This window comes from Papio anubis, chromosome 16 (genome assembly GCF_008728515.1).
Source record: "Papio anubis isolate 15944 chromosome 16, Panubis1.0, whole genome shotgun sequence".
In the NCBI taxonomy this organism is placed as follows: domain Eukaryota; kingdom Metazoa; phylum Chordata; class Mammalia; order Primates; family Cercopithecidae; genus Papio; species Papio anubis.
The window spans coordinates 24,962,263-24,989,516 of NC_044991.1; the positions used below are offsets into that span (position 1 = coordinate 24,962,263).

Here is a 27,254-nt window from a genome sequence, read left to right on the forward strand (position 1 = left end):
GGCTGGAATGTAACGGGGTGGGGAGAGGAACCAGACGGGATTAAAGAATCAATGGAGAGCCACTCTCTGGACTATTATAAGGCCATTTAAAATTAGCAACAAAGACCCTACATACCATGGACAATGCTTACATTTGAATGCCAAGTGGAAAGCAGATTAGAAAATGATGTCATAGTATGACATCAACTGTGTGAATCATTCTAAACTGCTGTAAAGAGTAATAAAAGGGAAATATAGCTAAATATTAACCATCACTGCTAGGTAAGGGGATTTTATATTTTCTAATTTTTTTTTTTTTTTACCATGGTTGAGCACTAATTTTTTAATCCATATAAAAATAAAAATAAATGACTTTTTTTTTTTTTTTTTTTTTTTTTTTTTGAGATGAAGTCTCGCTCTGTCGCCCAGGCTGGAGTGCAGTGGCGCAATCTCAGCTCACTGCAAGCTCTGCCTCCCGGGTTCACGCCATTCTCCTGCCTCAGCCTCCCGAGTAGCTGGGACTACAGGTGCCAACCACTACAGGCGCCCACCACCACACCCACCTAATTTTGTTTTCATATTTTTAGTAGAGACGGGATCTCACTGTGTTAGCCAGGATAGTATCTCCTGACCTCATGATCTGCTCGCCTCGGCCTCCCAAAGTGCTGGGATTACAGGCGTCAGCCACTGCGCCCGGCTAATAAATGACTTCTTAAAACAAATAATAGTGCCATCCTTAAAACATTTTCACTAACAAATACATGAAAAAATGTTCAACATTACTAATCATCAGGGAAATGCAAATCAATGCAAATCAAAACCACAACGAGGTATCATCTCACTCCAGTAGGATGGGGTGACAAAATACAAAAGTGCTGGCAAGGATGAAAAAAGAAAAAAAAGGAACTAGTAGACACTGTTAGTGGGAATGTAAACTAGTGCAGCCACTACGGAGAGCGGTATGAACTTTCCTCAAAAAACTATAGATAGAACTACCGTACGATCCAGCAAACCCACTACTGAACATTTATCCCAAGGAAATCAGTACATCAAAGAGACATCTGTACCCCAGGTTTACTGTAGCATTATTCACCATAGCCAGGACAGGGAATCAACCTAGGTGTCCAGTAACAGACAAATGGGTAAAGAAAATGTGGTATATATACACAATGGAATACTATTCAGACATAAAAGAGCATGAAGTCTTGTCATTCATGGCAGCATGGATGGAACTGGAGGACGTTAAGTGAAATAAGCCAGGCACAGAAAGACAAATATCACATGTTCTTTATTCATATGTGGAAGCTAAACAAAGGTTTATTTCATAAAAGTATAAAGTAGAATAGAGCATACTAGAGGCTGGGAAGGGTTTGTTTGGGGCTAAGCGGGTGGATAGGGACAGAGTTGTTAAAGGACACAAAATCACAGCTAGATAGGAGAAATACGTTCTAATGTTTCATAGCATTGCAGGATGACTGTAGTTAACCATAATATATTATATAGATTCCAATAGTTAGAAGGAGGATATTGAATGTTCCTAACACAAAGAACTGATAATTGTTCAAGATGATGGATACACTAATTACCCTGATCTGATAACTATATATGTTTAGAAACACCACTATGAACCCCATAAATATGTATACTTATTATATGTCAACTTAGAAAAAACTAAAAAAAATTTCTTTCATCTCTTATTTTCCTACAAATGTGTTTCCTTCTTTGAAATAAGAATCACAGCCGCCAACAGAGATTTTTCAATCAATCAGAAAGAGATTATGAGGGCCCAATTCTTCAAGCAGACAGCCTGATGAGCCAGTCTGGCTTATGGCAAAATTAGAAATTTGGAAAAGGACTTTATCTAGGACTTTGACCCTACCCAAGGAGGAGGTCTGGCCCCAGTCACCAAGGGTATTACATCCTCCTACGTGCCAATTACTCTGCACTGGTCACAAGAGCATTACTGTATTATCCCCATTTTATAGACTATGTCATTTTACAGATGATGAAACTGAGACTCAGAGAGGTAACATGGCTAATTTTAAAAAATCCTGTCACTTTCAAAAATGATGGAGAAGATGATGATGATGATGATGATGATGATGGTGACAGTGATGATGATGGTGATGGTGATGAGGGTGATGATGATGGTGTGATGACGATGGTGATGGTGGTGATGATGATGCTGATGGTGATGATGATGATGGTGATGATGATGGTGATGACAGTGGAGGAGGGATGGATGATGTGGTGGTGGAGTGGATGGATGGAGGAAGGAGGGTGGAAGGATGGTGGATGGATGATGGTGGATGATATGGTGGAGTGGATAGATGGATGGAGGAAGGATGGTGGATGGATGGATAGATGGAGGGAGTGGTGGAGGGAGGATGGAGGATGGTGGATGGAAGGATTACATGGTGGTGACGGTGATGGTGATGATGATGGTGATTTGGCGATGATGGTAAATGTAATAGATGGTATTTGATGGTGGCGGTGATATATAGCAGTGATGGCGCTGCGGTGGTGATGATGGTGGTGGCGATATGACAGTGCTGATGGTGATGATGATGGTGTCGTGGTGATGATGGTGGCGGTGTGACAGTGTTGATGGTGACAATGATGGTATGGTGGTGATGATGATGGTGATGGTGATGATAACAGTTCTCATTCACTTACCTGATTTTATTCAACATTGCGTCTTTGTTCAGCTCATGACTTTTACTGTTAAAAAGCGTGTGTTATTGTTCCAGGAGTGACACATGGAAAAAGCTCAGTACTTGTTAGTTGTAGTTATTTATTATTATTATTATTGTTATTATTAAATCTTCACAAGAGTCCTAAAAAGCTCTATTATTAATCTCATTTTGTAGATTAAAAATCTAACTGAGAGAAGTCACCAGAAAACAGGCTGATACTAAGTGGAAGAACTACATTTTCACCAAAATCAGTCCTTCAGATATCATCTTTTTTGCCATATCTTTGTGACTCTACTTTTAAATGGACTCACTTTTCATTTTCACTTAAATAAATTATAAACAGAAATATTATCACACTATGTTAAATGAGAATTCATTATCACCTGCCATAAATAGAAAGTAGAAACAAATATTACGTAAGCACAATAATGTCATTAGATTCTAATTAAATACGGTTACCTGTGAGCCTGAAGTCTGCTCTCTCTTTGTTAAGAAGGGAGATTAGCAAATATTAGAGAGAGGTGTTAAAGGCTATTATCACTGAATGAGACTTTCTTCTTCCTGTGCTGGGGATTGAGAGTGAACTAAATAGGAGATGTCTCTCTAGGTAGGTGAGGTCCTGTCCCCTCTTGCTCTACTCCACGCCTGCTCTCTCAACATTTGCAATTGTAGTGACCTTTCTGGCCTCGATGAGCTGGAAGAAGTCATAAAGGAAATTGGCAATTGATATTTCTGAAAAGAAGAGTGGTTAATGGATGCTGGCTGGACTCTCTAAATCCTGCCTCACCTAGGGGGGATATTTGCAGGTGCAGCTGAGATGCATGCTGCTGGTGCAATCCAGGTGGGCACACAGGGAGCTTTGCCAGGAAAAGCATCTTCTACTATCAGCTCCCCGAAGGCTGGCCAGTGCACAAAATCCAATCCCATGGATTCTTCTGTCTTTGCTTAGACATGGGTGGTGACCAAACTGTCTTCCCAGGGGAGGTCAAGAACCCTGAGTTGGCACCTGTGGCATGGAGAAAAGGAACTGGGCAATAATATGGGTGTTGGCCCAAATCGGATCTGGGTCCAATTCCTGTTTCTGCTGTTCCTACTTTGTTGCACAAAGCCAGATGCACAGCCTTTTTGAGATCATTTCTGGTGTGTGCTTTTGGTTGTCAGCCATTTTTCCAGTTGCTAGGGAGAAACAGGTCCCCAGGGCAGGTGGGCCCACAGTTCCTGCCTTCCTGCCCCATTTCCCTTCCTCACTGCCCTCCTGGTCCTTCCTGGATTCACCTCCTGCATGAACCCTTTGCCCTTGAACACTTAACTCAGCATCTGCACTCCTGCTAAGGTGTTACGTCTAAGAGAGCCCCTGAGGCTGCAGGGACCTAGCATGACCATGTTAGCAAGGTTTGGTTGGATCTTCCCTTATTATGGAGGCCAAGGGAAGGCTCTCTAAAAAGAAGACAACAGCCTGGCACGCTGCTCTTTCTCTGTCCTTCTATTTCCTAGGAACTATTTGCATGTCTGAGATGAGGTCAGCCTCCAGCCAATATGCCAGCAAGGGCAGGGCTGAGTCAGTAATTCTCTCAGTGGCAGAATGGGTGTGAAGCAGGGCAGAGCAGCCGGCCACACAGGTGGGGATCAGAGTTCCCCAAAGGTGCACCTCGTAGCAGCTGTTCTATGGAATGGTCATCAGTATCACTGGGAAAAAATGAATAATGTATCACATCAATTTGGTCAATGCTTGGTTAAATCGGTTTCTTAACTGCAGGACTTCTCAGAGCCTTTAAAGTATATCTTATGAATCTGTAAGAAGGGAAAATTCTGTTCAGATTTAGTTGGCCTCAGAATGCTTTTACAGAATCTCTTGCAGATCTAATGATGCATGAGACAGTGGTTTTGGAAATAGTGATTTAGCTGAAAGAGTGCTGACCTAACCAGTTGACCCTGGGCAAACTGCCTCACCTGAGCCATCTGTCAGGTCACTCCTTCGGTAAGAGGCAGGCTGGGATTTGAACTGAGAGAAAGAAAAAAGAAAGAAAGAAAAAGAAAGAAAGAAAGAAAGAAGAGAAAGAGAGAAAGAGAGAGGAAGGGAGGGAGGAAGGAAGGAAGGAGAGAGAGAGAAAGAGGACGGAAGGAAGGAAGGAAGGAGAGAGAGAGAGAGAAAGAAAGAGAAGGAGGGAGGGAGGAAGGAGAGAGAGAGAAAGAAAGGAAGGAAGGATGGAGAGAGAGAGAAAGAGAGAAAGAAAAAAGAAAGAAGAAAAAGAAAGAAAGAGGAAGGAAGGAAGGAAGTGGAGAGAGAGAGAAAGAAAAGAAAGAAAGAAGGAAACAAAGAAGAAAGAAAGAAAGAAAGAAAGAAAGAAAGAAAGAAAGAAAGAAAGAAAGAAAGAAAGAAAGAAAGAGAAAGAAAGAAAGAAAGAAAGAGGAAGGAAGGGAGGAAGGAAGGAAGGAAAAGAAAGAGAGAGAGAAAGAGGAAGGAAGGAAAGAAGGAAGGAAGGAAAAGGGAGGAAGGGAGGAAAAGGAACAAGGGAAAATAATGAAACTGCAGTTCCTGAGTTGCTCAAATCCACCTGCAAAGGCAGGTTTTTCCCTTTATGTCAATAGAAAACAAGAGAGAGAGAGAGATAACATAGCTGTTTCCCCCCACACGCCGTGAGTTCAATTGCTATCAATTACTGTGGCCTCCTGCTTTTATTAATAACCAAGTTATTTCTCCTTCCAACAATAGCCGTGCTGTTGCTGAATTACTCAACATTATGTGACTTATTTATAATCTTGCTGCATCTGGTTCACTTTTCCTCACACAGAGGTTTACAATTCGGAGGCCTGTGAGGAAGGAGGCCACCTGTAGAGAAGAGATAAGTCTAAAAGGCTGTAGCTGCTACAGGAAAAGGCAATGTTCTGGAGACAGAATGCCTGAGTTCAAATCCCACCCCCATTGCTTAAAGCCGCGTGATGTTGGCAAAGTCGTGTCAACGCTTTGAGCCTCAGTCTCCTCCTCTGTGAAATGGGAATGACACAGAATTTACTCCATGGAGTGCTTGTGAAGAACGAATGAGGTTATATCGTTCTAAGCAAACTATCACAAGGACAGAAAAACAAACACCACATGTCCTTACTCATAGGTGGGAGACGAACAAGGAGAACACAGGGACACAGGGTGGGGAACATCACACACTGGGACCTGTCGGGGGGGTGGGGAAGGGATAGCAGTAGGAGAAATACCTAATGTAAATGGTAAGTTGATGATGGGTGCAGCAAACCAACATGGCACATGTATACCTGTGTAATAAACCCACACATTGTGCACCTGTACCCTAGAACTTAAAGTATAATGATAATAAAAAGGAAGAATGATGAGGTTATACAGGCAGGACGCATAACACACAACCTGCTCCGTACATGTCAACTCTATTATGATCCCACTCGGAGATTTCCACCCTTAAAAATGACAAATGGGTCAGAAAGAGAAACCCCGGGAGAAAATCCAATTCAGGTAGCTGTGGCTTTCTGCCTAGGGACATCCAGAAAAGTTCTATTTTTGAGAACATGGAAAATGTAACCTTCTCATTCTTAGAGGCTAGAACTTCAAATCCATTCCTGTTTCTTAGGGCTCCTTCCAGGTCCTGCAGCCCCCAGCTGCCATGCAGCCCCACAAACCTGGACATATTGTTCCACCTGACTGGGTTTGGAGAAAGTTGTCCAAAGGCCTGGCCAATGTGTCGTCTATAAATTAATGCTGAGTTATGCACAATCCAACATGAATCATTGCCTGTACCTTAACAACTGAGAACACAGCACAGACCACTCCCAACGTTCTGGGGACTATGAGCAGGTGTTTGGGGGAAAAGAAGGCTTTATGAGCAAATCAGTTGGAGCAACATCAAACTAAACTCAGCAAAACAGGTTTCCTACTTGCAGGACTTGTCAGAACCTTGAATATGCCAACGTGCATGGGGAATTTACAAGTGGAAGGGAGCCTGTGGGGGGGTCTTTCAAATTAATTTGGTCAAGAAGCCGGAGGAGAAAGATGGATGAGGCATCTTTGAGGTGGTGGGAATTGTGGAAAGAACTGGAAGCTGGTTTTCCCAAGATAATTTCAACCTAGCTGCAAGATCTTAAGTGAAGACATCAGCCTCTGAGCTTCAGTTGCCTTATCTGTAAAATGGAGTAGCTCTTCTCCCATCTGGTTGTTTTAAGAATGAAATAAGACATTGAATGTGTCAAGCCACCTATGAGTGTGTCCCAGAGCAGGTGATCCAAGCTGGGGAGCAGAGTCGTCAGGGAGACCTTGGCTGGAAGATGTCACATGGGGCACCTGCAGGGGCAAAGGCTAAAGAGTGGACCAGCTGCAAGCCTATGCGCCACTTGCCTGAGGTCAAGGTAGAGCCCAGGACCAAGGCCAGACCTAGATGGTCCCCTGTAATGCTCTTTCCACATTCACATGCCCCTCGCTAAGGCAGGCTGAGCGGGGGCCATTCAGCCTATCAGACTGTCCCCTTTAAAGCTATTTCCTGGGTCTGAGGGAAGCCCAAGAGTAGCTGGCATTTTCTGAGTACTCACCATGCATCTGAACCTATGCTAAGCATGTAATCTCATCAATGCAACAACCATACAAAAAGGCATGATTACCAATTCCATTTATTGGTATGGCCATGAACCCTGCAGTTCAGTGTGATATAAAGAATAAGGGTGTGGGATTTAAAGACAGAACCGCTTGGTCCCAAATTGGGCTCTTTCTTTCCCTTTGTCCATGACCTTAGGTAACTTACTTTGCTTCTCTGAGCCTTCACTTACTCATCCATAAAATGGGTATAATCTACCACATAGAGTTATGAAGATTAAATGGAATAATCCATGCAAAGCAATTAAATCATGTCTAGCAGAAGATGAATTCTTAGTAAATATTAACAATTCATTCCATCATCATTGCCATTGTCATTGTTATTGCTAGCATTGCTATGCTTTGCCTCTGAATGACGAGTCCAGAACTCCTACGTATTGGAGTTCTCACTGAGCCATCACTATCTGCCCTCCAAAAAGGGGCGAATAGGGTTTTTGGTAATCAAGGTAAAAAGGGAACCTGGAGAGCACCTAGTCCACCCCGTTCGGCAAGTTCTTTCTCCCCACTGAGCCTCAGTTTCTTCATCTGTAAAATAAGATAATACTAAAAAATACAAAAAACGAGCCGGGCGAGGTGGCAGGCGCCTGTAGTCCCAGCTACTCAGGAGGCTGAGGCAGGAGAATGGCGTAAACCCGGGAGGCGGAGCTTGCAGTGAGCTGAGATCCAGCCACTGCACCCCAGCCTGGGCAACAGAGCAAGACTCCGTCTCAAAAAAAATAAAAAAAAAAAATAAGATAATAGCATCTACTCCATGAGATTGTTGAAGTAGCCAAAGCTCTTAGAATAGTGTCTGGATCCAAGCTACTTGGGAGGCTGAGGCATGAGAATCACTTGTACCTGGGAGGCAGAGGTTGCAGAGGGCCGAAATCGTGCCATTGCACTTCAGCCTGGGCAACAAAAGTGAAACTCTGTCTCAAAAAAAAAAAAAAAAAGAACAGTGCCTGGGCGCATGGTAAGCACTGATTAAATGTGAGCTGCTGTTATTATTTAGGAGAGACAGAGGCCCAGAAGAATGGTAGAAACCTTTACAGAGCTACCCAACAAGTGAGTAGCACAACCAGTCTGAAACTGCGGTCCCCTAGGTGTCCTAGCCTCCTCACCCCACCTTCCCAAGATGTGGGACTGCCAGTGAGCTCTGTCTTCCAGCATCGCCACTTCTCAGCAAGTATTTTTTAAAAATATTTAATTGTTTACATCCCAAGCAGCCATTCCAGCTTTATGAATAAATTCTACATGCTCAGAGAATGCAGCATAAATCCTTGCCTGCGGCCCAGAATAGACCTGGCTGCAGTAGCTGTCAGGTTGAGAGCCAAGCCACTAGCTGGGGCAGGGCAGAGGATGCAGGGCCTGCAGCCGTGGGAAGGCATTTGGGCGGGATGGGGCAGAGGAGGTGACAGGCCTGTCCAAGGACAGATCGATGAAATCTCCAGGATGCCAGGCCACACGGCAATCCTGTCTCCATTAGAGCCCTTAGGTTCACAGCACCAGTGCAGGGTCCCTTAGGTTGACGCTTTATGATTAGGAAGACAGAGGCACTAGGCCTTGCATTCAGAAGGAGGACCCTGAACCTGCTCCATGCTGAATCAAGCCACTGCGTCTTTGCCATTCAGGTTCCTCTGCCTAGAGCACCCTCCCTAATGTATTCTGTTTTCAAGATTTGCTTCAAGGGTCTCTGCCTCTAGAAACTCTTGAGTAGAACTGACCACTCTCAACTTTGGTTGTCTCCTGCCCAGAATTCTTCCCCCAGCATCATCTACCATCCAAGATGGCCTGGGTCCATCTTTCTTAATTTGACTGAAATTTCATCTTGGAGGGTGAGGGTTTATCATCCAATAGGCACAGAGGAGAAGAAAAGAAGGGAGAGGGGCCAGGCGCGGTGGCTCAGGCCTGTAATCTCAGCACTTTGGGAGGCCAAGGCAGGTGGATCACCTGAGGTCAGGAGTTGGAGACCAGCCTGACCAACATGGAGAAATCCCATCTCTACTGAAAATACAAAATTAGTCAGGTGTGATGGCACATGCCTGTAATCCCAGCTACGCAGGAGGCTGACGCAGGAGAATCGCATTGAACCCGGGAGGTGGAGGTTGCGGTGAGCCGAGATCACGCCATTGCCCTCCAGCCTGGGCAACAAGAGCAAAACTCCGTCTCAAAAAATAAAAAAAGAAGGGAGAGGGAAGGAGGAAGTGAAGGAAAGAGGAGGATAGAAGAGGAAAGAGGGGAGGGAAGGGAAGGGAAAAGAGAGAAGGAGATGAGAAAGAAGCAAAGGAGGAGGGAAGAGAAGGATGAAGAGAGGCGGGAAGGAAAGGAGAGAAGGAAGAGAGAGAGGAGAAAGGAGGGAAGGAGGGAGGAAGCCATACAGGATCAACAGAGCACTCACTCAGGAGTCAGGAGACCATGATCCTAGGCCCCTGTAGCCTCGCTGGGTGACCCTGAGAAAGTCTCTTCCCTTCTCTGAGCCTTGGTCGCTGCCCTGTTCAAAGAGGGGCTTAGGCTGCTGCAGTCCAAGACCCTTTCCAGCCCTTGGACTCTCCACCCATCGGGGATGCTCTTAGGGCCAAGTGTGCGAGTGACTCCTTGCTTTTTCAGCCATGCAGAGAGATCTCTATGGGAACTGGCGGAGCCCTGGCAAGTTGAGGCCATGGGAGGCTGAGCTTGCTTGTCCAAGGCCCTCTGCACAGAGAAGCCCAGGCCCAGCCCTGCAGTTGTCCCGCTTCTCCTGACTCCACAACTCTTCACGCCCTTTCAGAGCTTGTAGAACTGAACAAAGCTGTCGCAGCCAGCTGGGTCCCAGACACCATCTCTAATCAGTACCCTCGGGAAAAACGTAGGGAAAGCAAATATACTCTGGGCTTGGAGCACCTTGTTACAGGGTGAAGCTCACCTCATTAAGGGGTGGAAGCAGCTGGAATGGAGGTGGAGAAGGAAGGGAGAAGCCTCTTAGAATTGGAGGAGAGCCAAGCAGAGTTATGAGCTGCAATCAGAAGCCACCATATGGGGACCTGGTCGGGCTCCTCTGAGCCCTGCATGCTTCACCTAAGGAAATAGATGTGAGCCCAGAGATATAAGGACAGGACAGGCCTGTCTTAGAGGCGAGGACAGACACAGCATCCTTAAAGTGGAAACAGCAGGTCCCTTTAAAAATGCCAAGCCTTCCTCGGACTCCCAGTGACGTAGTGCATGGCAGACAGATAGTCCAGCTTTGTGCCACTTGGGACTGTGTGACCCTGAATTAGTGGCTGCACCTCTCTGAGCCTCAGCTCCTCCACCCACAAATGGAAATGATAACCCCATAGTACTTACCCCATAGACTTGTGAGGGCTAAGTGAGCCAACCAGCCCATGAGGGAGGTGAATTGGGTGGGTTCATTGAAATGTTAAACATCGGACACACCCTTGACTTAATAGTTCCACTGCCAGGAAAATGCGCACAACTCTCTGTACACAAGGATGTTCAGTGTGCCATTATTTATAACACCAGAAAAGCAAGAAACAACATGAATGCTCATCAACAGAACTGTCATATACACAGAGGCCCATTCATTCTGGACAGTCCCCTGCAGTTGACAAAGAGAATCAGAAATATCCCTATGAAGCAATGTGGAAAGAGGCCCAAGGCGAGATATGACGTGTGAAAAAAGCAAAAGGCATAGAACAAAGATGGTGTGAACCCACTGGCATAAAAAGCAATAACCAACCGCTTAATCCACATATAGGTGTTAAATGCATAGATGTAGCTAAATGCTCAGTTTTGAGGCCTGAAGATAAAGGCTGTTTGGATTACAGTAATTCACCAATGTCAATGTCCTAGTTTTGATATGTACCGCAGCTATGCATGATGCCCTCATTGGGGGCTGCTGGGAGAATTTTCATGGAATATTGTGTGTGATTTTTACAATTTCCTTGGAGTGCATAATTATTTCAAATCAAAAGTTTAAGGAAAAAGGCAGGCGTGGTGGCTCACACCTGTAATCCCAGCATTTTGGGAGACTGAGGTGGATGGATTATGTGAGGTCAGGAGTTCGAGACCAGCCTGGCCAACATGGTGAAACCCTGTCTCTACTAAAAATACAAAAAATTTAGCCGAGTGTGGTGGCAGGCACCTGTAATCCCAGCTACTCGGGAGGCTGAGGCAGGAGAATCCCTTGAACCCAGGACGCAGAGGTTGCAGTGAGCCGAGATCACACCACTGCACTCCAGCCTGGGCAACACACCAAGACTCAGTCTCAAAAAAGAAAAAGAAAAAAAAGTTTAAAAAAAAAAACAAAACTAGCCAGGTTAGGGTAGTGAAATTATCCTGTATGATACTACAACAGTGGATACATGACATTATATAATTGTCAAAATCCGTGAAAGAACACAACAGAAAGAGTGTAGACTGTGGACCTTCACTGATATAGAGTATCAATATTGGTTCATCACAAGATATCAGTAATAGGGAGAACTGTGGGGACAAGGAGAAGGGGTACGTACGAATTTTGTACTTTCTGTTCAATTGTTCTGTAAATCTAAAATGCTTTAGGAATTAAAGTCGGCTAAGCACAGTGGGTCACACCTGTAATCCCAGCACTTTGGGAGACTGAGGCAGGAGGATCACTTGAGGCCAGGAATTTGAGACCAACCTGAGCAACATAGTAAAACCCTGTTTCTACAAATAAATAAATAAAACTTAGCCACCATGGTGGTGCATGCCTGTAATCCTAGCTACTCAGGGGGCTGAGGCAGGAGAATCGCTTGAAACTGGGAGGCAGAGGTTGCAGTGAGCCGAGATCACGTCACTGCATTCCACCCCAGGTGACACAGAGAGACACCATCTCAAAAAAAAAAAAAAAAAAGCCCTGAAGGAAGGGTACACCCCAAACTGTTCACAGTGGTCACCGGTCACCTTTGATAGCAATGGGATTTGGGGTGTGAGGAAAGACCTTTTTTTTTCAACTTTCTATTCTTCTGGACTATTTCCAATTTTTATAGACAGACAACATTGACGTATTCCTCATACGATTGATTTAAAACAGTAAGACTGGTAAAACACTTCCCAAAGCTCTTGAATATATGGTCATTGTGTTATGTTAACAATCTCTCTGTGACTATCACTGACCGTCTACTCTCAGGTCTTACCACAGCTTGGAGAGCATCCAGCCACCTCCTCCTATCCCTGGATGGACCGTCCTTGCTACTGGTGCCAGGGTATCACAGCTCTGTGGGGGACTGGGCCCTTGTCATTATGGATATTGTCTCTCCTTCCCACGAGCACCTCCTGACACCCCAAGTTACAGCCCCATCCATTCCTGGACTGATCTCTTTATGATGGTGGCAGGCAGGGAGTGAGGTGCCGGCTAGATAGCAGCCTCCCTTCATCACCCCATTATGGGACCCCGTGCTGGGTTATGTATGGTTCTGACTGTGTCATATATTAAGCAATGGGTCAGCAGCAAGTAGACTGGCAAATTTAGTGAGAGACAAATAAATTAAATAAGCCATCAGCCTTCAGAGAAAAAGAAAACCAAGCAAAGCCCCCATCAAGACAAGCATCACTCATCCTTGTTGCCATTTCGAGTTCCGAACATTACTGTCATTTCTGTCAAGTGGTGAGGGACAGGAGGCAGGGTGACCAATAGTCTGACTCTCCAGGGAGACGCACTTCAACTCTTACAGCTACAGGACCACAGGGATAGGAGAAGGTTAAAGACCAGCCCAGGCTGGGCGCGGTGGCTCACGCCTGTAATCCCAGCACTTTGAGGGGCTGAGGTAGGTGGATCATGAGATCAGGAGTTCAAGACCAGCCTGGCCAACATGGTGAAACCCCATCTCTACTAAAAATACAAAAATTAGCTGGGTGTGGTGGCGGGCGCCTGTAATCCCAGGTACTCGGGAGGCTGAGGCAGAGAATTGCTTGAACCCAGGAGGCAGAGGTTGCAGTAAGCCAAGATCACACCACTGAACTCCAGCCTAGGTGACAGAGCAAGATTTTGTCTCAAAAAAAAAAAAAAAACAAAACAAAAAACAACCCAGGTCAGCCTCTCCTAAACGTTGCTGAGGAAAACTCTTCTGGGTCCTGGACCGATTTTTCATTAATAACAATAATGCCAATGATAGCAATGACAGAGCTTTAAATACTCAAGTTCAATAATGTCAGCCTCACAAGAACCTTAGGTGGCAGGCACTCTGATTATCCCCACTTTACAGATGAGGACATTGAGTCTTAGAGGTCAAAGGAGTCACCTGGACCATGCAGGAGAAAAGGACTGAACACTGGTCAGCCTGGTCCCAAAACCCATGCCTTTAGCCCCAAGTCTGAGCTCTCCTCGATTCTGCTTACAGAGACAACCTTCCAAATTGAGGACTGGATGGAGGATTAGATGGAGCTGAGAAGGCACTCTTAGGAGAGAAGGTGGAGATCCTAGCACCCAGAATGTACCCACCAGCTCAGCCAGCTGGGTGGCCTTGTAGTGGAGAAGAGCAAGAACTTTGGAGGCAGACAGGTACTGAGTTTTGAGCTTGGCCCCATCACATGCTAGATGGAAAACCAGACCTTGTTTGACTTTGACAAAGACTGCAAGATCCTGAGACTCAGCATCCTGGACCACAAAATGGTGATTCTTTCCCTACCTGTCAGGGTTGCTGTGAGAATTAAAAGTGAGAATTTATGCAAAGTGATCCCCAGCCCTGGGGCTGACGTGGAGAACAGGGAAAACGTGGAAAGGATTTTAACAGAGGTCACTGCTGGGAAGAGGATTGTGTCTGATTTTAATCTCATACAAAAAAAAAAAAAGAGGCCCCAAGACAGAGAAATCATATCTTGCTGCAAAGAGGACATATAGTTCATCCTTGATTTACTATTCTCTAGGAAGAAGGTCTTTTGAGGGTCTCACAGAATGTTCGGGGGCACTGGTAATAAAACAGAGAGTGAAAGTCTCAGGAGCCATTCTATCTCCACCTCAGTAGGGAGCCGGGATGCATTGGCTATGGAAAATTTGCAACACTATGATTTTTAAAACCTAACTCTTACTTATATGCCTGGCACTGTACCCCAAAGCCCTTGGCAAACAGCATCTCAGTTTATCTGCGAAACAGACCTGTGAGACTCAGAAAACTAAGCCTCAGAAAGCTTAAGTTACTTGCTCAAGGTCACTATGGCAAGATATGGCCACACCAATAGCTCCCATCCTATACGCCCTAGAATCTCACTGCTCCCTCACCTAGGGGTGGAATTTGGTTTTGCTCATCCTTGAAACTGTGACATGATTTTTACCAATAGAACATGGCAGAAGTGTTGCAGCTCAGAAAAGGTGATGCACCTTCCATCTTGCTTCCTGGAAACTTGCATTTGGAGTCCTGAAGCCACCATGCCGTAAGGAAGCCCAACCAGCCCACAAGGAGAGACCTGAGACCACATGAAGCCTGGGAAATGGGCTACTCCAGCCTTCCTATGCTTCATCAGCCACCAGTTGACTGCAGCCACATAGGAGACCCCAAGCCAAAACCTCCCAGCTGAGCCCTTCCAAAGTGCAGATACACAGAAGCCTTGGGAAATAATAAAGTGATTGTTTAAGCCATGGGCTTTGGGGCCAATTCCTTCGGCAGCACTGTAACGGAACAGCCACAAAGCCAGCCAGTGCTGGAATTCTTACTTCAATCTGAGCCCAGATCTGTGTCACTCTAGACTGTGCTCTAACCACTGCCCTACACTGCCCTTGGCCTCTCGGGCCTTCTGCTAAACTGCAGAAAGAGCACTGAGCTGAGAGTCTAGAACGGATTCTGGTTCTGAACCTGCTGTTGTCTAGCACAGAAGTTTCATTTCATGCCTTTAGGTGAGGAGCCACACCTCTGAGAGGTGCAAGTTCTTCACTCACTAAATGGGTTTAACAACCCTCACCAAGCCCATCTCAGAGGCAGGCTTTAATGCCAACAGAAAGAACTGACAACCAAAATGCTTTGCAAAGAAAAGAGAGTTACTGCTTACTGAATACTTCTATACGCCAAGTATTAAACATTTATTATCTGACTGTACAATGATTGTAGAAGGTAGGTGACATTATTATCATTTTACAGACAAGAAAACTGAGGTCCAATGAGATGAAAAGTCTCTGACACAGGGTGAATCACACTGCCAGGAGATCAGGGAGCCTGGACTTGAATGCTGCTCAGTTCAATTCTGGGACGCCAGCTCTCCTCTCCTCCCTACTCTCTCTTTACCAAGTTTAGCTCCAGAAAGCATCCATTGACTGCCATTCGAAATACACAAGCACCAGCTAATTGTTCCACAGGCCATTTTTTGCCAAAGGAGAGAAGCATGAGCTTGGAAGAATTGTTGTCAAATGGACCTGGAGTGATGGCTTGAGCCACGAGCTTTGGTGAGCAGCAAATCAACCACTATGTCAAATCACCAAGTGTTTTCTGCCTGCCATGTGGTGCCGGCCCTCAGAGCCCCCTCCCGCTGCCGTCCCCAGGAACCCATCAGTGATGGCAAGCCAGAGAGACAGAAAGGAGGTGCGGATACTATGTAGACAGAGGGAGGGATGCAGTCCCATTGCCACCATGGAAGCAGGCTTTTAAGATCCAAAGGTCAGCTGTGCCCACCCTCTCGAGGTAAATCTGTAATAAACTGACTAAGCACAGGAGCCACCTGTCCTGTGATGGGAGGCGTCCTAGAGTCAGAGCAAGAGGGGATGCCCACAGGAGCAGAGTGGTTGTCGTTCGGTGCTCTTGTCTGTCTGTCCTCCTGCCTGGCCCCTCTCCTTCAACTGCCAACGTGATTAAGTGTACAACCCCTTCACATCCTCACCTCACCTCAATTCCAGGGTGACTTCTCCCTCCTTTGAGAGTTGCCAAGAAGACACATGGCTCAATAAATACTTATTGAGCACATACTATGTGCCGGGCCCTGTGCTAGGCCGTGGGGATGCAACGATGAGCAGAATCAGACAAGACCTCTGTACTCACAGAGCTACAGCCCAGCATGGGAGACAGACATTAATCCAATAATCAATTGTCCCATATGAAAAAATAAATAAAGGAGGCCAGGGAATGCCTGGAGCATACAGAGCTGGAAAACCAGACCTTGTTCAGGGCCAGGGAAGGCTTGTGGGGGCAGTGACTTTCGAATCAAGAGCTGAGGCGTTGGCAAAGGGAAGTAGGGTGAGCAGGAGAGGACAAGACCGCCATACCATAGCTCTTGCAGGGAAGAGCAAGAGAGTAAAACTGGAAACATGTTCTGCGGCTGAGCCACAGCATCATGGGTGCAAACTGAGGCGGGAGAGGTGCGCAGGGACCAGAGCAGCTGGAATTGCCCTCATACAGGGTCATCGGTAGCTCTGTTGAAGTAACCCGACCAAACGTGTGAACGAACTGGGGAGTTTCTGCTGGCTGTGGCATGAGAACAGATAGGGGTAGAAAGGATGGGGAAGACGGGGAGCCAGGAGCCTGACTGGGAAGCCATTCCAGGCTTCTAGGACAGAGATGATGTCCAACTGGGTGATGTGATCATGAGACAAGGATCCCTGGAGAGAGCTCCAGGGCTCCCAGCTGAGCCTCCAAGAATAAATCCACAGTGATCTTGTCCTGGTCCAACCTGACAGTCCCCAAACAGGGGCCATTTGTCCTTTGACCATCCTCTTTCCATGCTGCAGTGGAAGGAGGAGGCCTTGGAGCCAGACAGACCTGAGTCCCAGTCCAAGCTCGGGCACAGCCTCACTGTGTGCCCTGGCCAAGCAGTTTCTCCTGGAGGAGCTTCGGTTTCCTCATCTGCAGAATGTGGTTAAGTTTATCTAGAGGAGCGAATGGGATGCCATGTGCTACATTGCAGCATGGGGCGGGCATGGGAAAGGTGTCTTAACAGGGGCTGCCCAGTTCCATCCCTACTGAGAGCTGGGCACAGGACAGGCACACTCAGAACCTGTGCATGAGGAGCGAGGGAGAGGGGAGGCCATACTTGACCTCCAGACACCAGAGGAGCTGAGAGATGAAGCATCTCCTTGCCCATCACAGCCATGGGCCCTTTGCTGAGCCCTCCTCAGCAGGCAAGTCCACCACACCTTCTGTGCTGCATGGACATCCAAGGTGAACCAGACAATTAGGGGTCTATGGGTGATGCCCATAGTCTTCCACTATACCCGATCTCACAGTCCTGACCGTGCCCTCTGCCAAGGCTGTCAGGCAGCATCTAATGCAAGTTCAGGAGCCTTCTCACTGCCTGGACCTTGCCAGACAGAGCAGGGCCACCCGCTGACATCCAGGCTGAGCAAAGTACAATTGCCCTGGACAACCAAGAAGTTTATATGGAGGGTGTCCACCTGAGCCTACCCAGCTTATGCCAAAAGCTACTCCCCACACACAGGAGAATAGATTAGACTTCAGGAGTGCTCTCTCTCTCACACACACACACACACACAGAAAACCCTCATCTATGCTGACGGCAACTAAAAAGGGTCCTGGTCCCCGTGCAAAGCCTGAGAGCCTTAGGCTTAGGCAGCTTTGAGCTCCATCACTTCCCGGCTGTGTGCCCTTGGGCACATCGCACCACCTCTCTGAGCCACAACGGCACCATCTGAAAAAACAATAGACAAAGACTCACCTTTAAGGCATTATCTTGAATACTTCCTCAGGTTTGGTGATTTAGCATGTAACTCAGCACAGAGTGCTTGGGAATCATTGCTCCCCTATTCCCTGGAACCCTGGAGATCTTTGTAGCAGCCTTAGCTTGTCTCTGAGCAACCTGGGCAGGCATGGGGACAGAGGAATGGTGTGGGCTGGGTTTTGTGTGAAAAGGGCCACTCTGGTGGCTGGGTGGAGAGATTGCATAAGGTTAAAAATCAAAATAAAGGTGAAACAAAACCCAAAATGGGATTTGTAGCTGCAGAGAAAGTGGATATCCCAGGGTGAGTTTCTGGGCATGGTTGTAGCTACATGCCAGTGTTGGCTTGTTTTCCTTTTTCTTTTTCTTTTTTTTTTTTCAAACTCACGAATACAGAGGATTCCCTCTATTCTCTATAAAATGCGCGTGTGTGTGTGTGTGTGTGTGTGTGTGTGTGTGTGTTCACTGGGTCAAGAGGTAAAATGCTTCTTACCGTAAGTTGAGGTAAAAATAGTGTAAACCCCAACAAGTTCAGAGTAATTGGCTAGACGTTTAAGAGAGGACTGGGGACCCAGACCCAGAGGACTGGTTTATGTCTACCATGGGATCTGCAGGACAAACGAAACAGACACATTTCCAGAACCACAAAGCCCTGAACTAATGGCTTCCTATGAACATCATTGCGTTTCATCACTCCTCACCCTATAGAGAAGGTATCATAACTGTCCCATTTTATAGATGAGAAAACTGAGGCTTAGATACGGGAAGTGATCTGTTCAAGATTACACATCCATCAAAGGGCAGAGCTGAAACCTGGCTGGAGGTGGCTGACTGCAAAGTCTAGTCTTCTTGGCATACACATATATACTTGTCCCATCACAGAACTGCTCTGCCTCTGGGCTCTCCTTTGCAAAATGGGCCTAATTCTACCTGTTGTGCAAGCCGATTTGGGGCATACATTCAACTAGAATTTTCTTAGCAGTTACTACGGCCCAGCTCTCAGGAAGAATAAAAGAAAAAAAAAAAAAACTGGTCCATGGGTAAACAAAATGTGGTATATCCCTACAATGGAATATAATTCAGCCATAAAAAGGACTAAAGTACTGATCCATGCTACAAAATGGATGAATCTTGCGAATACTATACCACGTGAAAGCAGTTAGGCACAGTGGCTCACATCTGTAATCCCAGCACTTTGGGAGGCCGAGGCGGGCGGATCACAAGGTCAGGAGATCGAGACCATCCTGGCTAATGCGGTGAAACCCCACCTCTACTAAAAATATTTTTAAAAATAGCCAGGCATTATGGCACATGCCTGTAGTCCCAGCTATTCGGGAGGCTGAGGCAGGAGAATGACGTAAGCCTGGGAGGCGGAGCTTGCAGTGAGTTGAGATTGCGCCACTGCACTCCAGCCTGGGCGACAGAGCGAGACTCCGTCTCCAAAAAAAAAAAAAAAAAAAAAAAGAAGCCAGTCATAAAAGACAACAAACATATGCACATATTGCATGACTGCATTCACGTCAAATGTCCAGAACGAGGAAATCTACAGAGACAGAAAGTAGATTCATGGTTGTTTAGGGTAGGGGGAAGGCATTGCTTAGGGACAGGGGTTTAGAGGGTAATAGCTAAAGGCTATAGGGTTTCTTTTTAAGATGTGACAAAAGAGATGGAGATCGAGATAATTGCCAATAATTTGATCAATCATGCCTGCATAGAGAAACCTCCATGGAAACCCCTAAAGGATGGGGTTCAGAGAGTTTCCAACACATCAAAGTGCTGGGAGGCTGTCATGCCTAGAGAGGACAGGAGTCTCTGTCCCCTCTCTTATCCCTCGCCCTATTCCTGAGTTGTATCCTTTATAACAGAGTAGTGGTTGTAAGCAAAGTGTTTTCTTGAATCCTGTGAGTCATTCTAGTGAATTATTGGACAAGAGAAGGGGGTCATGAGAACTCACTATGTAAAAAAGCCACTTGGTTAGAAGTACGGGAGGCCGGGTGCTTGCAGCTGGCATCTGAAGTGGGGACAGTCTTGTGGGACTGAACCCCTAACCTGAAGGGTCTGTGTTAACTCTGCTAACTCGGGGTAGTCTCAGAATTGAGGTGAATTGTAGGTCTGCCATAGGCAGGAACACAGAGTGCTTGGGAGGTGGGAGGTGTGGTTGCAGAGGCTGGTCTCAGGGCTCAGAGCTCAGGCGGACCTAAGTCCAAATCCCATCTCTAGCTTTAGCTGTACGTCCTGAGGATGAAACTCTCTGCTATGCATCAGTTTCTTCCTCTATAAAATGGGCATCATAACAGTCCCCACCCCTCCCAAGCTGTTCTAAGGAGGTGGTGACATCATCGAGTCTATAAGCACTCAGCACAGTGGCCCCAGGAAAACGAGAATGGCCCAAACCCCACTCTGAAAGGTACTGGCTGTGTGATACCAGATCAGTGGCACACCTTCTCTGAGCCTCTGTTTGCTTGTCCATAAAACGGAGATGGATGAAAACGAACCCTTATGAAACACCCTGCCAGGAGCCAAGTCCTGTGCTCCACAGTTTTTGCCATTGACTCCTTCAGTTCTCACAAGAAGCCTGCAAAGTGGGTACCATCATTAGCCCCATTTTACAGAGGAAGAGACTGAGGCTCAGAGAGGCTGCGCTAGGATTCATACCCAGCAGGCAGACTCCTGACTCTTGGCCACGGCATTAAGTTAGCACGGATGTCTAATGCAATAAAAAGGCATAATAGAGGTGTAAGTGCTTTTGAAACTGTCAAACGCCAAGCCAATATTAGCGGTGATTGTCATTGCTCTAACAGTTCAAAAACCCTGTGTCCAGTTTTAAGGCCCAAATTCTCCCCAGAGGGAACTATTATTGGTTTTTAAAAATAGGATCGGGGCTCTCAGAATTAGTTAGGAAGCCAGGCGCGCTGAGAAGGAAGTATCATTTTAATGAAAAAAAAAAAAAAAGAAACCTGATTAATGAAAATGATTCTTAATATATTTCAAAATGATCTGTTATGACACAAAGCAAAGACATTTATATACGACTTTGAAATTCTTAATAGCTGATTTTAGAGCAACCTATTATGAAATCTTTCAAAGCAGAATCTATAAGTAAGTAAATCACCAGGCAGGCCTCCCAGGCAGACTGACAGCAGCTCTTCTTAAAATAATTTATAAGGTGGGGTGGGGGGAGCACTAGCAGAAATTATTGCCATCATCGAGTATTAATAAAATATTTATAAAAGTGACTTTCTCTTATCGTCAGATGCACTGATGTGATGGGTCAGGTCCTTGAGCCCACATCAGAGGGGGGGCCCCCACTTTGCCCCAGGAGGAGAAACTCAGGAATGAAATTGAACTCCTTCACTTCCCTGGTGACAGGCTAACAAGCCAGGGGGCTCCCTTAGTTTCTGGATAAATATCTCAACTTCCTTGTCTCTTGGATAGGACAACCAGGAGGCATATTCCTCAGAGTCTCCCAGGGGTCCCCAGCAGGACTGAGCCTCAGTTTCCCAGGGGTAAGCCACTCCTTCATGCACCTTGTACTTCCTGCCTTCCCTCCCCTGTGTCATTTTCCCATTCCCCTGTCACAGCCTTCTGGGGTCCTCCCCCAAATATACAACATGTTTCCACATCTCTGTCTCAGGGTCTGCTCCTGACTCAGGTTGGCCTCAGTGACCAGGAAGTTGAGTGAGAGACATCACAGTTCCCTGAGCAAAGTAGTGCTGATGCCCAGACAGCCAAGTGCTGAGCATGGCCCATGGCTGATTTTTTTTTTTTCAATCATTTTGGGGGTACAGGTGGTTTTTGGTTAAGTTCTTCAGTGGTGACTGATTTTAGTACACCCAACCCCCCAGCAGTGCACATGTACCCAATGTGTAGTGTTTTATCCCTCACCCCCTCTTAACCTCCCCGACCCAAGTCCCCAAAGTCCATTATATCATTCTTATGCCTTTGCATCCTCATAGCTTAGCTCCCACCTGTAAGTGAGAACGTATATTTGGTTTTCCATTCTCGAGTTACTTCACTTAGAATAATGGCCTCCAGCTCCATCCAAGTTGCTGCAAAAGACATTATTTCATCTTGTTTTTATGGCTGAGTAGTACTCCATAGTGTGTGTGTGTATGTGTGTGTGTGTGTGTGTGTGTGTGTGTGTGTATCACATTTTCTTTATCCACTCATTGGTTGATGGGCACTTAGGTTGGTTCCATATCTTTGCCACTGCGAATGTCCGTGGATGATTTTTGGAAAGATAAGTGGCATTTTTTTTTCATATTTGCCCCAGCCCAGTATGCCTGTCCTTGGCTTGGATCAACTGTGGAATCGCCATCTTACTTATTCCTGACTCAGTATGACTTCTAGAAATTTCCAAAATCAAAACAGTGGGTTAACATATGTGGCTCAAATGGATGAGAATCAAAGGAATCGGACCCAGGGCCTGGGAATGTGGGGACGACGGAAAGGATGCACCAGCACCTTCTCGAAGATTTTGCTGCCCCCGAAGGTAACAGCCCAGAACGTCAGCCAGAATCCATGCACAGTCCCAGGACAGACCTCAATTCACGCGGGTGTTCATTCAATAAGCAACTTCCAGTTCTATGTTCTGGACCCAAAGGAAGCCACCGGCCACTGAAAAGAGCTAGACAAAGTCACAACCATAATACAAGGCACCAAAGGCTCCATGAAGGCAGAAACCCTTGCTCTTCATCCTCACTCTCTCCCCAGAACCTTATGTATTGCCAAAAGAGGGAGCAGAAGAGACAGGTTAGGGAGGTGAGGAGCTTTGAATGCCAAGCCAAGGAATTTTATTTGATTTAGAGGCAAGGAAAAGCCTCAGGAGGATTCTAAGCAGGAGAATGACAGTATGGGTCTATGTAGTAGAAAGGAACCTGATGGTCATGATGAGAATGGGTAGAAGGAGGAATGAAGGCATCAGCAAGGAGGCTACTGCACCTATCCAAGCACACACACACACACAAAGGTAAACAACGCGTGTAAGGTGATAACAGTAAGGACAGAGAAACTAGGACAGAAATGATGTCACAGAGACTATCTCTGGAACATGGTGAATGATTGGATAGGGAGAGGGTAAGGACTGGGGGGATGGCAGGAACCACTTGGAAGACCAGGTCAAAATAGGGAAAATCAGCAAGCAGACACTTAAGGATGGGATAAGGATACAAGATCAGTTTCAGGGCATCTCCGAGATGTCTAGCTAGAAACGCAGCACCTTGGCTGGGTGCAGTGGCTCATGCCTGTAATCCCACCACTTTGGGAGGTCAAGGCAGGAAGATTGCTTGAGCCTAGGAGTTTGAGAACAGCCTGGGTAAAAAAGTGAGACCCCTGTCTCTACAAAAAATTTAAAAAATATATGAACCAGGCATGGTGGTGCACACCTGTAGTCCCAGCGACTCAGGAGGCTGAGGCAAGAGGATTGCTTGAGCCCAGGAGGTGGAAACTGCAGTGAGCTATGATTGCACCACAACTGCCCAGACTAAATGACAAAGCAAGACCCTGTCTCAAAGCATAAAAATTTAAAAAATAAAAAGAAACACAGAACCTTTATTGCACAGACCCAACCTTCCCTTCCATATTCTAGAGCTGCTCTACCATACTGCCAGTACAGTAGCCACTCCCTACCTATGACTACTTAAATTTAAATTAAGTAGAAGTCAATACAATTAAACATTCAATTCCTCAGTCGCACTACTGTATTTCAAATGTTCAGTAGCGGCCTGTGGCTAGTGGTTACTGCACTGAACAGCAGTAATCTCCACCACTGCAGAAAGTTCTTGTGGACAGCGCTGGTCTAGAAGGTTTGCTTGAAACGCCAGCCTTGTGTCCTCCTCACGACGCCTAGTTTCAGCAGCCTCCCCGAGAGCAGTCCCAGAGACACAGAACGTGACAGATTGACCCTGTTCCCACCTCTCCAAGAGAGGGGCCTTGTCAGGAGCCTGCCAAAGGAGACAGCTGGCCTCCCAGGTGAGCTCGGCAGGAAGGACGTACCTTTGCAGGCCCCCGCCGCGCCCAGGTGGTAGATGGCTGCCAGGACCCGCCAAATGGCCCGCCGCTCGCTCTCTGAGATGCCCAGCGTCTCCATGGCACCCTGGAGCTGGGCAAAGGCAGCTGCCGCCTTCTGCTTATCTTCAGGCTGGGAGCAAAGGGAGAGAGAAAGAAAACAAGGCCATCACGAAGGAGAAAACACAGACTCACAACTTGAAGCTGAGCTCCGTCTCGGAGGCATGCGGGGGTCATATTATTGCCACAGTAAATTACCCACAATTAAGCTGAGGAGTATTGACAGACGAACTCAGGCGACTGGGAAAGTTATCCAAATCATTTTTCTCTGACTTTGAAATGCAGTGTGGCTTTTATTCATTCACGTGTGCACACATTACAGATTTATGGAAGCTCTGCACTATGCGGGCCTCTGGTCTGGAGATGCAAAGATGAGCAAAGCCCAGACCTTGACTTTGAGGCCCTCTCAAGGTAGAACTGGAGAGAGACATAAAAGCAACTAAGTGTGAAAAGGGCTAAGTGGTAGGTAGGCTATGGGTACAGGTTGATAGGTAGGCTATATGGGATCCATAGGTAGGGTCTAGAGGTAGGCTCTGTAGGGTAAGCTGTGCTATAGGTCTATGCAGAGAACCGTGGGACATCAGAGGAAGAATGGGTAATTAATCCCACCCAAGACAGCCAAAGACAATAGCATAGAGCAGATGATCAAACTGTAATAGAAGTTTGGAAGATAAACAGGCAGAGTTGGCCAATTTAATACAATAAAAAGTCCCAACAGGCAAAGGGAACCACAGGAGCAAAGAGGATTTGGGGAGACAATAGGTGGTCCAGGGAAGCAGTTATTTTTGTTTTGTTTTGTTTTGTTTACTTTTGAGACAGAGTCTTGCTCTGTTGCTCAGGCTGGAGTACAATGGCACAATCTCAGCTCACTGCAACCTCTGCCCCCCCGGGCTCAAGCGATTCTCTCACCTCAGCCTCCTGAGTAGCTGGAATTACAGGCATCCACCACCACACCCAGCTAATTTTCATATTTTTAGTAGAAACAGGGTTTCACCATGTTGGCCAGGGTAGTCTCGAACTCCTGACCTCAAGTGATCTGCCCACCTCGGCCTTTCAGAGTGCTGTGATTACAGGTGTGAGCCACCGCGCCTGGTCTGGAAGTAGTTATTTTTGGAGGTGGGTCAGATAGAGATGGGGAGAAGATAAAAGCTGGAGAAGCTGGCATGGGCCACCCTTGAAGACCTCGACCATGACACTAAAGGGCGTGGCCTCTAAACTGCAGTCATGACTGGCAAATACTGATATGTGCTCCCACTATATTCCTGAGTTCATAACAGACATCATTAATCAATCAAGATCCCGCAGCAAGCCAGTGAGTCCAGATTCCTTTCAGGACATCGCTTCTTGCAGCCACCACCAACGTGAGCTTTCCCACTAAAGGAAATGGCACTTGTTTTCTGTCTCCTGTGCAGCAATAGAAAACTGCCAGTTTTGTTTGTTTTACACAGGGTCTCGCTCTATGGCCCAGGCTGGAGTATAGTGGTGTGATTATAGCCCACTGCAGTCTCAAACTCCTGGGCTCAAACGATCCTTCCACCTCAGCTTCCCAAGTGGCTGGGACTACACGTGCAGACTACCATGTCTAGATGATTGTATTTTATTATTATTTTTTTAGAGATGGGGTCTCACTATGTTGCCCAGGCTGGTCTTGAACTCCTGGACTCAAGCAATCCTCCCACTGTGGCCTCTGAAAGTGCTGGGATTACAGGCGTGAGCCACTGCACCTAGCCTACCAAAGATCTTAACAGAAGGAAACAGAAAATGACATGATCAGATGTTTACGGGTTGTAGGATTTTTTTTTAAGATTTATGATCCCAATTATGTTTGATTGAATATTAAAATTAGTCTGAAACTACTATACACACACCATCTGGCCAAGGAGACTCAGCCCAGAAGCCTGCTGGGTGGACAGGAAGTGAGCTGGGAATGGGAATTCTTTTGTCAATAATCTACCAGCCGATAATGAGAAACTGATTTGCACTTGGCCTGCTTAGAGAACTTGGGTGATGAACTGCAGGCTGTTAAAGCCAACAGGTCTTTGACTTTTGTAGCGTCCAGTGCCCAGAGAGGGAGTGACACTTGCCCAAGGTCACACAGCAAATTAATATCAGATACAAGACTAGAAGCAGGCTTTTCAGACTCTTGGACTGATTCCCAGTCCAAGATACTTGTCTCCTCCACTCAAGCCACTTCCTCTAACTGGGAAACGTGCAAGAATCATCAACCAATTGGGACGACATCAAAGCATACAGTGACATTAAAAGATTTGCTTGGGAAACATTTCAGTTAATACCAAAAGCATGTTCCACTGATCCATCATATTTCTGGACTGCCACAGGATCACAAAATCCCTAGCAACCAGGAGCTCAACCTAGCAACTGCAGCTGGAGCAAACAGAGGGACGGAAGGCGTCTTACCAACATACTCAGTTATTTATGAGATCTCAAAGTAGCAGAAAAAGGACGCCAAAAGGACAACGCCCACACATTTATTATGGCTCCCACTGTCACCTATGAGCGTTTGACTTTAAATTACAGAAGGACTCCATCATCTACCAGGTAGCTCGAGTGAAGAGAAGAATGAGAAAACTTCCACTAAAGCTCATTTGCTCCTTTCTCTTCCTCGTCCCCTCCCAATGTCTTTTTCTTAACAGAAGACATGGATCAATAAATATATATGTTTCTGATTCAAAACGATTAAGATCAGGAAAACATTCACAGTTCCCTAAACTTCCAGAGAGCCAATTGTTCTTCAAACACCTCTGCAGAGTGTCCTGACAAAAGAAACTCTTTGGATCAAAATCATGAAAATAGATCCAGACGCAGTAGCTCACGCCTGTAATCCCAGCACTTTGAGAGGCTGAGGTGGGCGGATCATGAGGTCAGGAGATGGAGACCATCCTGACTAACACGGCAAAACTTCGTCTCTACTAAAACTACGAAAAAAAAAAAAAATTAGCCGGGCATGGTGGCGGGAGCCTGTAGTCCCAGCTACTCGGGAGGCTGAAGCAAGAGAACGGCAGGAACCCGGGAGGCAGAGCTTGCAGTGAGCCAAGATCTCGCCACTGCACTCCAGCCTGGGCGACAGAGCGAGACGCTGTCTCAGAAAAACAAACAAACAAACAAAAAAAACCATGAAAATACAAATAAGTCAAGTGAATGGAGTAAGTCAACTGACAACCCAAACGTCTATCAGCAGGAGAAGGGAGCCACAAAGAGTGGTATACCCAGAGCACAGCGATGGGGCTACACAGCAATAAAAAAGAACAAGCCACACGCAGCCACATATAGGCATCTCACAGACCCAGTGTTGAGTCAAAGAAGCCAAGCACAAA

The 27,254-nt window shown here is 46.4% G+C and overlaps 1 protein-coding gene across 3 annotated transcripts in view; it reads right to left on the minus strand.

The window, feature by feature from the left end:
- The window catches only part of MYO18B (myosin XVIIIB), a 297,367-nt gene that overhangs the window by 216,164 nt on the left and 53,949 nt on the right, over positions 1–27,254 (minus strand). For all 3 annotated transcript variants that reach the window (XM_031656039.1, XM_031656040.1, XM_031656038.1), the window contains exon 12: positions 23,848–23,992. In XM_031656039.1, the coding sequence (XP_031511899.1) occupies positions 23,848–23,992 (145 nt within the window). The remainder of the gene's footprint in view (positions 1–23,847; positions 23,993–27,254) is intronic.